The 14,785-nt window shown below is 48.0% G+C and overlaps 1 protein-coding gene across 1 annotated transcript; it reads left to right on the top strand.

The window, feature by feature from the left end:
* Nucleotides 1-5,256: 5,256 nt before the first annotated feature.
* Nucleotides 5,257-8,915, top strand: LOC118218836. Its single transcript, XM_035401559.1, has 6 exons — nt 5,257-5,591; nt 5,921-5,977; nt 6,495-6,632; nt 7,071-7,130; nt 7,523-7,600; nt 7,976-8,915. The coding sequence occupies exons 1-6, from the start codon at nt 5,361-5,363 to the stop codon at nt 8,087-8,089; spliced, it is 678 nt and encodes a 225-aa protein (XP_035257450.1). The 5' UTR covers nt 5,257-5,360; the 3' UTR covers nt 8,090-8,915.
* The last annotated feature ends 5,870 nt before the right edge of the window (nt 8,916-14,785 follow it).

The following is a 14,785-nucleotide window of genomic DNA, read 5'->3' as shown; positions in this document are numbered from 1 at the left end:
GCTCGCAGTACCACGTATGCACACTCCTCCCTCTGTCTGTCTCCCGTGGATTCCATGTTGCTTTGTCGAATAATGTCCAAACACCAAGCTGTCAACTTATCAAGTACCTGGCTGCGCGAGGAAAGAGATTTGACAGGCAATGCTTCTCTCAATGTGTCTCTCTAACATAAGCAGAATGTCAGCAAGAGGGTCAACTGTACCACCAGGACAGTTAGCATTTTCATCTTACAATTTACAGCATCTGCAACACATCAGCATCCTCCATTGCATAGGACTGGCGACAGAGGACTGGAGACAGCCCTCTGTGCGCTTTCATACACATGCATTTTACATACAAAACACTCTTTATCTCTATCTCACACACACACACACACACACACACAAACACACGCATACATGTGCGCACACGCCCATCCATGAACACACGCACACAGGCATGCGCACACTCCTCGTGTTATAAAATCAACTGAGTGGAAATATCACACTTCTGAGCATCGCGATTTGTGTATTAGTCATTTTCCTCGGAGCCCAGCTACCCACGACTGAGTGCGACTCTCAAAACACGGCGGGTGGCCTCTTTCAGCTCGGTCCGACTGCCGCCAGCGCAGCCACCGCATGTGCCACGTGTCAGAGCAAAGGCGATATTAATTGCTCAAATGCACGTCCGCTCACGCATCCCCACGTTCTGAAAGTAAAGCGCGCATCACGGGCTACGTGAGTGTTTTCCATCCGAGGGTTCAAGACGTTACGGAATGTCACAGGCAGAGCCAAACGGCCCGTGGGAAGACCTGCTAAAAGTGGGCGGAGTTAAAGACTAAAAACAAAGAACACGCCGCGGCGGGGACCTAATACACATTTCCTCATTGGTTACTCTTTATGTTGGTGGGAAACAGAAACGGCTGCTCCAGTTTCCCTGGGTGTCGGGTCTCCGCTGTCGCGGTTTTCGCACCCGGAGGCCAGGCATCCAGCGCAGGTGGGGGCTCAGTGGGCGTGCCCGGGCACCAAGCACAGAAATTCCATCAGGAGAATAAAACTGGGCAAAGGCTGTACACTGGACAGGGGCTCTCCAGCAAACAGTCACATGTTCCTCTGACGGTCAGACACGTCCTGATTGAGGACTGAGTCACTGATATGATACTGAAGGAAGGCTGGGGATGAGAATTCGAGGCGGGGTGGGGGGGTGTACAAGCTGTCTGATTTCTGAAGGCCGTGATCAAAAATAAATGAAGATAGGGCACAACTTGCCTCATCACATCAGGGTCAGAGGGGGCTTATGCTGGGCAGGGCTCCGCTGCACTCACAGTGTGAAATGTGAGCGCGAACCACTCACAGGCCAACTGTCACTGGGAGACATGACTGTCAATCACTCTGAAACTCCGCCTCGCTCAACTGCCGTTCCCCCTGTCAGGTGAAGCGCTGGCCACAGAAGCACAGAAGACTTCTGGCGGTCGAGGTGTCGTCAAGGTGACAGCAAGTAAGGAAGTAAGAGAAATGGAGAAGGAGAATAAAAGAAATCCAGTAAATGAGCACGAAGAGAAAAAGGTGGAGGAAAAAAAAAAAAAAGGAAGAGAAAAGGCTGATCATGTTACTGAGGCTCTGTTGGTGTGCCCCGTCTAAACAATCAAGTTTTTCCTGGAGCTGCAGGAAGACGGGGGCTTCATTCCTCCGCTAGGCTGGCCGCGTAATCCATCTGTTTTGGCCACTGGAGCCGAAGCTGAGGAGGAGAGGGGTGTGGCTACCGAGCGCCACTGAGCGCCGTCTACCTGGGGACGTGAAATCTCACCCAAAAAAAGAGCAGGTACGAGCGCAGAAGCCTCCACCCACACCGGCCCTTTTTTTAGGCTGAGATTGGACCCCTCTGGCTTACCTTTTCCGGAGTCAGCTCACACAGAGGCTCCAAAGCTTCCAGCGAGTTGCTGGAAAGCAGCTAAGCTGCTTATCTTGCACTTGCAATGGAGTCAATTTACGCACTTTCCCCAAATCAGGAGCACTTAAACGTGTTGTGATCTGTTGCATAACTTCAGAATGTGGAGTGTAAACAGGGTGGAAAAACAAAGAAAGGTTTGTGCAGGAGCATGTATGGTTTATTTTTTATGGAAAGACCTGAACAAAGGGGATACCCTACTTACTCCCAGCCCATCAAAGGTTTTTGAGCGTGTGCATTTTTTGTTCTGATGTGAGTGTGAATGAGGTGAACCAGGAGACTCCTTGAATCAGACTCACTGTGGTCCATGGGATTCCACCCATTTTTGGTTTTGATTCGTTCAAGCAGTGGACAGGGTGCAGGACTCACTGCTCAAAGGCTGAGCGAGCCAGACGAAAGGCCCCACGCTCCAGCGCTCAGACTCACCTGCCGCACGCGGCTCGCGCGAGCCGGCGCTGTGATGGCGGTTCGCTGACTGTGCCCTGCACACGCCCGGAATCTTCTAGAGCTGCAGCGGCTCTGCGGAACCTTCTGGAGTCTCCCCGGATCGCCGCATCTGCCAGACAAATTCAGAAGAAATCAAAGTCAGACTCAAAGCCAGTTTAAAAAAGAAAAGAAAAACATGGTATATTTTTTTACTACGCAAACCGGCCGCTGTAGCCCCCCACTGTTAGGACAGAGCAACCCCAAAGACAGACAGAGTGTGTCCAGCATAAAACTGCCCTTTAAATGAATGGCATAAGCCATATAAGACATTTATATGTACAGCTGGAAAATAATATGCAAGACATTTTCTACTGCCCATCGCGTACTAAAACGTATGTACTAGACAGTACGCAGTATGTTTACCAGACAGCACATATTTTGAGGACGCAGTAGAGGCCAGACGCTGATTCCGGCACGGCCCTGGGGGGTATTTCAGGAAGCAGGATTACAGAGTCAGCTGGATCGGTGCGCTGGGTAAAACCCGGGACGGCTCTTTACTTCACTCCGTGTTCCTGATTCGGGAGGGTGTCCGGGTTTTACTCAGCGCAGTCATCCAGGTGACTCAGAGATCCTGCTTGGCAAAACTGGGCCCTGGTGTCACGGCGGACTCAGGGAAAGGAGAAAGAGGAAGTGGCTGCGGGGAAACTTCCTGCGGAGAGACGCCAGGCTGCTCCCGCGGTGGGGCTTCCGCACGGCCCAGCCCAGCGGGAGGGGCGGGGCCGAGGCAGGGCGGAGAGCGCGCGTCCTTATCGCCATGCCAACGGGCGCCGAGCGCAGCGGCGTGTCTCTCTCAGGATTCAAGCGTTACGCGCGTCACGAAGCGAGTCTTATCTGATGAAGGCCTGCGGAAGTGTCAAATTAGGAAATCCGCGGTGAAAACAGGAAGCGGGGGCGCTGGAATCAGACCTGGGTCGAATACGTATCTGTTTCAGATTCAGATACTTGTCTACGCTTTACTGATCTTGTCTGGTGTATTGGAACCAATGAAATACACTCAAAAAAGTGCAAATACCGCCTTCTGGTCATATTGGCTTCTGGTCATATTGGCAGGCTCAGTTTCACCAGGCAAGATCACCAAGTATTTGAATCCAAAACAATAATAAGTATTTGACCCAGGTCTGGTTGGAATCAATATTAACACTGCAACCGTGACTATAAACACTTACTACAGAAACCCAATTTTTTATAATAAATTATTTCAGCTTTCATCAGAGAAGACATTTGGGGATAATGCCATTTCCAAGGCAGTATGTTTTACAGAACTTCTACAGCACAAACAAATCACAGTGCCAACTTCAAATGAGCGTGAGTGCACGCATTCTTTAACACGGTTTCATCACTGGAGTGAAGCAGATCACTGGAGTGAAGCAGATCACTGGTTCTCCAGATTACTGCAGGAAGCAGCGCTTCTCAAACTCAGTCCTGGGGACCCCTGTGTACGCTCTTCATTCGTTACAGCCAGTCTCTTCATCAATCAAGGCTGTTCAGCAAGTGTTCATGTTCTTTCGTAATTTTTACTTATTAACACAATTGCAGGTTTGGCCTGTTATCATTTGCTGTCTCTTTGACCTCTTCCTTATATACCAAGTAGTTACTTTCAGTGACAAGGTGTCCACACTTTCAGCAACTAGGAGCCCATTAAGCCACCTCAGTCTTTAATTAGATCAGATAAGAGGTTTTTAAAAAAAAATGTTTTAAGTACTCATTTTTAATATAGTACAGTAACCACAAGGTGAACATGGAACTTTCATTCTTCATGGTGTGCATAGCTATTTCTAACGTAATGTGTCTGAGAAGCGTGAATAATCCCTCAAAACATGAAAAGCTTCTAATCACGAAAAAAGGAAAAGCTTGCTAAATGCATGAAAACTGGATGAAGGTTAAAGTTAAAAGGCGAATAAAGAAGAAAGAAAAAAAGAAAACCACCCAAAAGGCCGACCCAAGAAAGCGAACTTTTGGCCCTCTTCAGCCGTTAAATGGGAGCGGATGGCTCTGCCGCCACCCACCAGTCATGGAAAATCTGCAGAAATTTCTCTGGACCCACTCACTCACTCACTCACTCGCTCTCTCACTCAGGGTGAGCACAGAACTAGGCCACAAGGGATGCTACGCATGCAAATACCACTTTCCACCTCGAGACCCCCTTGCAAAGTGGGCCAGCATGTCGCTCTCCACCCACCGAGTCCCCATGCCAAGACAATACGCACAACCGTCTCACGGTGTGTTAGCATCGTCGCCGTAGCCTCCATAACACAGCCTCCGTCCATCTCCAATTAGCCTCTTACGCTGTGTCCAACAAGCCTACGAACGGGGACTTTGCTCTGCGTCGCCTACCGACCAATACGGTGCGCAGTGAGTGAGTTCAACATCACTTTGCACTTAAAATATCAGTCTTTGCATCAGTGGGTAGGAAGAACATCTCCCACGCATCAACAACTTTCTCATTTCTTGGTTGATAAGGAGTCTTCAAACAAGGCCCAAACTGTGGTTTTTGTTCTCTAGAGCGAGAATCTAGGACATCACCAAGACCCCAAATGTCACGACCTGAATAAGCCCTGGTGTCACGGCAACATGCCCCGCATCAGAATTTCCCCCCGCCCCGAAAAATGGCTTTACAAGACAAGTTGTCACACACACTGATCGACAGTTTTGTCGGGAGGATTCCACGATAGTCATATATATAACACAATAACACGACACAGAGTGATCCTACTAAAGACAAACAGCTGTAAGCCTGCCAGGGGAACAGCAAGACCGGAGGCTGTTGGAGGATGAAGGCTCTCATATTTCCTGTAGGGCTACTGCGCTGACAACTTTTTTTTTTTTTTTTTTTTCCTTCCAGTGTGGTGCACTTGTAGCACAGAGGGAAGGAAAAGGGAGGTGCGCAGGTGTGACATCACGAGGAGGAAACGCAGGTGATCAGGAACAGTATAAGTAGAGGGCGAATGGAATGCATGGGCCTCATCCAGGGAAGGACGGGCTCGGCGCTCACAAGTCAGCCGGCATGTTGCGACACCTCAGGGGCGTGTGCCTCCTGGTCCTCTGGCTGGCCGCCGGGGGCAGGGCGCTCCAGATCACCGCACAGCGGGAGGGATGCCAGACGCCGGAGTCCGCCGGCAAACCTCCGTGCCCGGCCATGAGGAAGTGGATGAGTCTGGTGAGCAACGTGGATCAGGGCATTGTGAGTATTCCCGCTCCGGCTGGGGCTCAAGCACGACTGGCTTCGCTGCAGCTCACAGCTAAAACCCATCTGCATTTCCACGGGGAAAGGGATTTTGGTGTTGCAGTTTGTGATTTTGCTTAACTCTGATAAACAATTACAATGATTGTGGCACAGCTGCAGGCTCCTAGTAGGACAGAGGAACCTTGGTCTTTAAGAGCATAAAGCAATCACTGTGTTGTGGTGTCTTAATCGTGTTGTTCGGCAACTGGAGCACATCCTTAAAACCACAACATGATTGTTCAGCGCCGGCTTGTTCGTGGTGCAAACTTTTTATTTACTGTTTTTAGAAGACGTCTGACAATGAAACCATTCTTGAGGGGCCGCATGTCTTGGGCAAAATCAAAGTAAGTCTTGCATCTCCATTTTACTCGCTGAGCTGTGGCACTCGGGCGAAAGGGCAGGGCAGGGGGTCAGGCTCAAACCTGGTCTCCCCAGATCACTGGTTCAACTGAAAGCCCTTCTGTGTAAAAGTGGGTCAGCAGCAGCGTTGACTTGCACACTGTATAGTGCAGAGTGCACTGCTCAGTGTGCGCTTTAGAGGACTATAAATAAAGCCAGGGTAAAGGTTGCTGCTAGAGTGCCGCCAGCCAATTATGTCATCAGTAGGGCCTCACGTGGTTATCAGACCCCACAGAAGCAATGCAGGAACTTCGCTGATATTGTGAATACAGCAGCGACTATTCAGTCTAGTAAGAATTCAGTGACGCACAATTGAACATGCAATATATGTGCCATATAACATTTATAATGTTGTCATACATCATACGTATGGTAAACAAGTATCGTCACAGGCCTTCTTCGAGTTAACAATGGATTGGGCGCCTCTGACTCCTGAGTGACCCCATTTCCTTCCTGCCAAAGGGGACGCCAGAATACGGCTGCATCCTGAAGCAAATATTTGAGTTCTACGCTAAAGTCCTGGCGGTGGGACAGAGGAAAGGAGGAAACTACACCGATCTGAGCCACTTACTCGGCCGTCTAAAGAGGTGCCTGCTCAAGGTGAGGACCCCGGGGGGGGGGGGGGCTATCATGGCTACTGCTGCGTGCTCGTCTCTCTCACTGCTCTGACTGTTTAATGAAGAATATCAATTGCACCTCTGTGGGCAACAGTAGCCAAGCGATTATGCAGGGTTGAAGTCCAATGCAATGAAATGTCACATTGGTACTGTACATGAGATGAGAGATGACTTGGGAATATAAAGATAAAGCAGATTAAAGCAATCAGGCGAAAAATCATTATAATCATAATAATTTATGATTTTAAAAATCATGACAATTTATGCCTACTTAGTATAAGCAGGTTTAATACTTTCATTAAGTACGTTTCATTAAGGTTGTGATTTTATGTGCACAGGACATGAAATACTTCCTGATATCAAATAAAAATGAAACAATGATGAAAAAATACATTCATCGTCAATATTTCTCTTTCACAAGGTTCACTGTCCTGGGTTGTGCAAAAAAATCAACAGACAAGCAAAGAAGCAAACTGTGGAGGTAAATGAAACCAAAAACGCATCAAGAGTAGCTTGCACAAAGTAGTGCCTCAGATTCATGTTATGCTGCAACATGCTTCACGTGATCCTACTGCTCTCATGCACTTTTCCCAGCTAGTTAAGTAACGGAAAACGTATCACATTCTGCAGTAAGGAATGCCTGAGCTGTATGGTTAAAACACTTAGGAGAACCATAGAACCCTCAAGACTGCCACAGTGCCTGTGAATCAGTTTGCTCTTAACTAGGGTTTCTTGGAATGTTTTTTTCAGAATTCTAGATCAGTGTTCTAGAACTCCATTGCTTACAATTACCAGTAGTGATTTCATTTAAGAACATTCTAGTCACAATTGTGTGATCCTGAAGGGTTAACAGCCAGGGAAATTCTCTTACAGGTGGACAATGTGAGCGACCTCAGCCCCAGACAACTGGCCATGTTTCAGATTCAAAAGCTTCAGGGAGCGAAGAGACGAGTAAGTCCCGTACACAGCCAGGCCTGCGCGCTGCTTGCTTCTGAACTGCGCTCTCTCTCCGGCTGGTCCGAAATCGCTTCCTCCTCATTCAGAAAAACAAAAAAAAAACAAAAGCGGGAATACTGGAAGTGACACGGACCCACTGCCAGCACTTGCAGCACTTGATACCGCGATTCCGCGCTGTTGCCGCTGGTTACAACCAGTCTTGTTAAGCCCTTCTTAACTGCCGGGTCCATCCGCGTTACGGGCGGGAAGCGACACGATTGGCTCAGGGTGGTGCAGGTCCCTCGCGAGCACCTGCTGCTTTCAGAGAGGCGCTGAGCGGCGCACAGTCTTCCAGCTCTCACCCTGTCTCTCCCTCTCCTCTCGCACCAGCTGGCTAAGGACCTGGGGACTCTGGAGAAGGCCATCGTGGAGCTCAAAGGCCTCCAGTTCTATGACAGCAACGCGGAGGTGAGAGTGGGCACGTGCCCCACGAAGGCACCGTAAGGGAGACGGAACACGTTACTCTGCTCGGGTCAGCAAGCGCTTAAATCTTTTTCTATTTAAAAAAAAAAAAAAAAGCTTAAGAGAGGAAAATGTTAACCTCGTCAAACATGCTGCAGTACTCGCAAGATGCATATTGCCGAAACCAGTGAAAAAAAAAAAAATCACAGTTTCAGTTCTGGGTCAAAGTTTTCATTTCATGACATGATGAAGGTCGCATATTTGTAATTACAATTATTGTTGCCATTTATCTATTATGAAACATTCTATGGTATATGCTAAGTTTGTACTATTTTTACATTGAAAAATATTTATGTGTAATGAACAATCTTTGCCAGACACAAAGTTCCAATGTTCGGTCACTTGTGAATTTTTTATTTCATGGTATTTTGTTAAATTTTTAAAAATAATAATGTCATTTTATACGGTATTTCATATTTGTGTTTTGATATCTCTGGGTTTTCCATAAATTCTAACTGTGGTGAATGTATTTCTTGGACTCATACATGCTATGATGGCTCATCAGTTTGCCTTCTGAATGTAAGAAATTCCTCTTAAACTTCAACTGATATTTATCGTATGCTGTTGTACTATAGAGTCAATAAGATTTTATTGAAGGCCAGAGGTAATGTACTTTCAGTGAAAGACAGAATATCTGCGGGCAGAAATGATTATATGCTAATAAGAATTTTCTACATCACTGAAAAAATATTTTTCCACGAGATACTGAATGTATATTAATGAGCACAATGTCTGTATTACTGTGTGATGAACTCAGGACTGTCTTTGTCAGCTTTACATGAAGAAATAAAGCTTGCCTTTGTATTTATTTTCTGAGCTTTTACCTACTTACTGCACTTTACTTCGGCTCAAATATAAGTGTGGCACTCCGCCAGGCTAACAGCAAGCCCGTCGCTGCGGGAATAAAACACCTAATCTCCAGGCAGCATGATAATCTTCCACCGGGTTCCATAAAGCTGACAGATGCTAATAACACCACTGAGATAGCAGGAGAGTAAAACGTGCAGCCGACAGTACACCCTCGCACCCTCAGCCATTCCGGTCAGCGTGACTGTGTGTCGTTGGCCTGTATTTCTATTGACCCAGCACTATGCAGTCTCTCAGATTCCTCCCAGTTGTAATGGCTGCTCGTTGTGTCCAATCAGGATCCAGTAACAAGAACAAGGCCTGCACATGAACAAAGACTTCTGCAGAAACCTGGAAGACCTGGAACTGCACCAGTTTACACAGCAGCTTTTTTCAGTTGCTCAAGTCAATATGGGAGAGTGGGTGGCACATTGCAACACATTGCAAATGTTGGCAAGCTGCTGCAAAGTAAAAATAATTGTGTCAAGCTTTGAACTGTTGTTCTTAGGTCTCCTGCAGTCCACCCAACAAGGATGATATCTGGTTTCGGAAATCCGTAATCGACGCCTGCACGGACTAAACCGCGCCTTAGCACACACGAGAGAAAGCGATCGCATGTCAGGGGAACGGCACTGAACTGCGCACACACGTGCCCGTTTCAACAATAACAGGCCGGAACAAAAGCTTGTTAACACTCCACCTTATCACAGTCAGGGTGTCTCCTAACTGCATAAAATCAGATAATCAAATCACAGACTGTGACTCTACAACTGCGAGTTAGTTTCAGCGTTAGCCAATAGTTATATAGCGCCAATCCCTTATGTTGGCCCGGGTGGCTCTTCAATCTCTATAAAAGCGCTCACACTTTAAAGCACATCATAAACAACACTGTTCATGCCCAGTCCACCTCTGGCTTCTGACTGGAAAGTGGTCAGATACCATTACACAACAGTGGCGAGTTGGCTACACCCCAGAGTGGGAGTGTCCATCAGCAGAGCTTGGTAAATTCCCAGATCAGCTGTAATGAGGGCGGCTGGCCTGACGCGTGTTTTTTGGGGGAATTACCAGCAGCGGCATGGCATTGTTCAGTGGTCATAATGCTTTAAGCGAAGCGCTATTGTCCCGACGCGTGATTTAATGCTGGCCCACCCGGCCGAGCTCTCACGCAGGTTTACGGGAACTATCGGGGAAATCAGACTTCATTCAATACTGTGCTCAAGACATTGTCAAGGACAATAAAGAAAAACTGAATTCAATGCTCGGGCAAAACCCAGAGAGGAGCACAGTCGGGCAGTGAGCCTATATGGTTGCCTGGTGCCGGGTGTAGCACAAAAAATCCAAAGTGGTTAGCGGGATTTATTTTAACGGGTCACCAGGGCGACGCAAGCGGTCCTGGCGGGGCGAGCTAAAGTCCCCCAGGGTCTGTTTTTGGCTCCTGGAGATACTGCTGTAGAAGGGTTCAGAGGTCAGCTGCTTTCGGACCCTCGGGAGCCCGGAGGAACACGCTCAGATCAGGCGATAAGGCGGAATAATGTAACATAAGCGCTCACTCACCCCAGTCAGGCAAGCAACCACAGCCAACTACAAAGAGCCGGGCTAAAAATACCTTTTAAAAAAAAACCCAGATGATAACACTTGAAACTCCCCATTACATAACTTGGTTAGCACCTTTTCATACATGAATCCCTGTATTTCAGGTCACCATAACATTTGGGACAAATGGTTTCACGGGTGTTTCTGATAAGCAGGTGTGTTCAGTTACTAAAAAAATACCCTAAAAGCTTAAATTTAACCGCATGTGAAGTGTTTGATTGCAAATCTAAAGTTGTGGAAAACAGAGCCAAATCAAGAAAAAAACGTCTTTGTCCCAAACAACACGTGATATTTTTACACTCAGAGGTTCAAACAGCTCAGTGTAATGCACGCTGCTTGGTTCAGGATACCTCTGTTACTAAGAATCGTTGACAGCAGAAAAAACATTCTGTACTGAGTACCTTGCTGGTGTGGTATGTGGGTTACCATGGCAAGACTGCACTGCACCAGTTCACCTAAGACACGCACCACCAGCTTGGATTTCAGCCAATCAGAGGACTGCGCGACAGCTGTTTCACGGCCGCGTGCCTGCTGGACATCGCATCCCGCGCCCAAACCAGCGCGCCAGGCAAACAGCCTGACCAAACGCACCCGGATGCTCGTAAGGGGTCTCTGGAGCGGCTTCATAGAGAAGTGCTGTGTGTCAATAGTAAATGCGCTTTGCGCCTCCACTCTGACATTGCCAATGCTGCCGATTATGAACGATAAGGCCACAGAACTTTGGCTAACTTCACCTGTGCCAACGTCCCGGCCGTCAGAGGTCAGAACGTAGAAGTCCTGCCGTGCGTTTCTTCCGCCCGTGAACTCAGCCCAGCTGATTTCACTAATAAGTTCTACCTCCGGACAGAAGAATAGTGTCAATTAGCACATCCAGGTGACTGGAAAAAAAAAAAAAAAAACACACTGGGGAAGAGCTGTATTTTCTGAACCTGGATTTTCCACCTCTGCTGGGTAATCGCACAGTGGAGACGTTAAATACCTGTCTTCACTCTCCGCCTGCGTCCAGGAAGAGTGAAGATGGAGCCAAAAGGAACACTCCTTGTTGCTTTTTTTTATTAAAAAGCGGAAAGGCCCAGTCACGGCAGCAGCCGGGTCTCTGATTGGCTCCCGCGTGCCTTGTGCGCGCACAGGCGGTGGTCTGGCCGAGGCTGTTGGGTTTCCTTGCATCGCGCTGCTCAGAAAGCCCCTTCCCCCCCTTCCCCGTCACTTCGAGTAAACGTTCACCGCGGGTTTCCATAAGCAGAGCCTGCGCGCAGCTGCTGCCGCGCCACACCGCAGCCTGCGACACGGGGAGAGGGGGGGGATGGGTGAGCGGGTGGGGGGGTGTGGGGGTGTGGGTGAGCGGGTGGGGGGGGTGTGGGTGAGTGATGAGCGGCAGAGAGCGGCGGCTCTGTGGCATTCCAATGAACTCCGCCGGACAGGAAACTCCGCGAGCTCTCGGGGGCGGGGCGGAGCGGGAGGAGAACTGTCGTTAACGGGAGCCGTGGCGTGGGACCGGCGGGGAGGGGCTCTCTCCGTCGCTGCGCAGTACCCGACACCCTCACTGCGCAGCGCAGCGCGGCGCAGACGCCACCGTGCAGCAGATCGCAGGCGTACGCTCCCTTCAGCCCGCGCTCTAATGAACACGCTCTCTCCTGTGTGCGGCAAGCACGTCTCCATCTGGGCCGTGCTTCCCCAAAAACCAGTTCTGCTGTCCGGTTTAGGCTTGCACAGACACCCCGGGGCGCCAGCGCACGCAGGAATACTCAATCACTGCTTTCAGCCTGCTCCTCCTTACGTTGCGCAATTAACAAGAAAACTATTTATTTGCAGAATAATAAGTGAACTACTTTATTACTGGCATTATTTTTCATTCCATCACTATCTTGCGTGGCATTTTTTTCTATATACAGATTATTTAAACTCTCCATTCGGGAAGTACTGATGATGTGTCTAATTTGTGAAGATTTAAAAGCTCATGAAACAGCACAGAATTTAATATATATTGCACTCAAAACTGGTGCGGGTATTGGATAGCTAAGTTGTTAAAATGAATAGGGGGTATGATTTGGAAATATAGTAGATATGTAGGACTGAGCAATCATGTGGATTTGTATGTTTTGATGTAAGTCTAGTAATGTTTGGTTTGTATGGACGTTTTGTATTTATGTTAGGATGTTTTGTGAGTGATAAATGTATAAGATGTCAGGTTGTGTGTTTATAACGAAACAAAAAAAAAAAAAAAACTAGTGCAGTGTACGTACGCGATGGCAATTGTCAGAACAATGAACTGGCAAGTAAGCCCAAGCCTTCTCTTAAGCCTGCTCGTTATTCCCGCATAAACGGGAAACAATCATTTAAATGTTTTCATTTGAAACGAAAAACGTGGATGCTCTGGTCTCAGAGTCGGCGCTGCTGTGCGCAGCAGGCAGGTGAGAGACAGCAAGTGAAAATGAAAGGATCTGGGCTGTCGTTCCGTCGGCCCCGGACCACACCAAAGAGCGGCGACTCGGGACACGCCGGGCCCTGACGTTCCCACAGACACAGATGGTGAGAAAGATACTTCTGCAATGCCTCCGACTACAGCTACCTTTTTACTGTAAGTGCGCGATGGATAAACTCAACCACAAAATCCAGGCTACGTGACTTAGTTGATGCGCCAGTCTTAACGACTACTTGTATTTTTATTTATTTTTATTTTTCCATAGATTGCGTTGTTGCCGTTCTCGTTGTTAGTGTTAATCAGTTTAACCACCAGGGTCCAGGTTGAACTATGCGGTTGTTCCCTGTACTTGGACCGGTACTTCTCTCTAGGGGTTTCGTCATACTTGTTCCTGGTTATGGTTATACACTTTGTTGTACGTCGCTCTGGATAAGAGCGTCTGCCAAATGCCTGTAATGTAATGTAATGTACGTCTGAGCGCTAGAACCCTGGCCTGTGCTCTTCAGCTCACAGGGAGTTCAGCCGCACGCTGAACACTGTTCTAGCAGTCGTCGCCTAAGCTTGCACGTTGGGGGTTTCGCACTTTGCTTTCAAACCCCTCTTTATCGTCACGGACACGGTATCAGTCCAGCCCTTATACCTGTCGGGCGTTGGGATCGTGAGACACACGCTCAGGCAGTGTCGTGGCCTATGGAACAGCCCACACAGACACGTATCAGCCTGCCCAGTTCTCCCATCGCCAGCATGCTAAATAAAGGTAAGGTAAAAACAAGGTAAAAGGGAAACTTTGATGCTGGTCTTCCTGCTGGCTCCCCAGGCTAGAGCTGATTATAGCTAGCCTCATTTGTGCCGGTGAGTCAAATCTCTCTCTCATTAACTTTCCATTAAGATGGAGAGAAACAAGGTACCTTTTTTTGTTTTGTCACACTTTTAACTGACAAAAAGCCCACCCGAAATTCTCTCAAAATTAGCCAAAGGGACGCGCCTCAGCACAATTATTAAACACCGTGTCACAATGTGAAAACGTTGCACAACGGGAAGAAGTGTTTCATATAAAGAAAGGAGCAGAGAGAGAGTGACTGTGACTGAAACGTAGGAGACACGCAGTTTGGAAAGAGTGTGACCTGCTGTGTGGGCAGATGTGATCCTGCTGATTGTGTGTTTCGACTAAACCCAAAACACCACAACTGCCACGAGTTTAAAATGACTTCTTTAACCTTCCAACGCTGAGAGGTTCACACAGGCCTTTCTGAAGCCAATTCTTATACAACCGACACCATGCGGCCACTTAATCAACTCCGTCATTCAGTTTCCACAGGGGTATCCAGTCTAACCCCAAAATGGCTTCTTTGGGTACATGGGCTCCCCATGGCCTAAGGCCAAGACGTAGTGCTGGACTACAACAGAAACCTACACGCACCGGTGCTTCACAAATGGGACTGAACACTCCTGGTTTGGAGACTTCAACACTGCACTGACATGCTATTGGTACTAAACTGTATAACTTCTTGTGTTGGTCTGACTGCTCAGCGCTGCTATCTGCAATTACAGGGCCTGAAGAGATGCCTTGGAGATGAGGTGTAGCCCGAGCAACCGGGTATTGGGACGATGAGGGCAGGAAGGCAAGAGTCCAGTGTTATCAGACATTCCCGTATTTGTGTGATGTCATATCAAGTTCACACAGATCAAGCAGAGTGCCACTCCCTCTAAAGACACTCCATGTCAATAAAGACTCTTATCTTATTTGAAGACCATCTTAGGACATAAAGCCTTATGTGTTATTGGATGTTTCCACACTCTTCAACACAATTCACTGT

The sequence above is a fragment of the Anguilla anguilla genome, chromosome 19 (genome assembly GCF_013347855.1).
Source record: "Anguilla anguilla isolate fAngAng1 chromosome 19, fAngAng1.pri, whole genome shotgun sequence".
NCBI classification, from domain to species: domain Eukaryota; kingdom Metazoa; phylum Chordata; class Actinopteri; order Anguilliformes; family Anguillidae; genus Anguilla; species Anguilla anguilla.
This window is presented reverse-complemented; position numbering and strand designations above follow the sequence as displayed.

What these genes read in the sequence shown, in the direction of transcription:
- LOC118218836 (XM_035401559.1), top strand. Translation starts at nt 5,361, where the DNA reads ATGCATGGGCCTCATCCAGGGAAGGACGGGCTCGGCGCTCACAAGTCA. An exon ending in GCAACGTGGATCAGGGCATT is followed by an intron (nt 5,592 to 5,920) that starts GTGAGTATTCCC and finishes TACTGTTTTTAG; the next exon opens with AAGACGTCTGACAATGAAAC. An exon ending in TTCAGGGAGCGAAGAGACGA is followed by an intron (nt 7,601 to 7,975) that starts GTAAGTCCCGTA and finishes CTCTCGCACCAG; the next exon opens with CTGGCTAAGGACCTGGGGAC.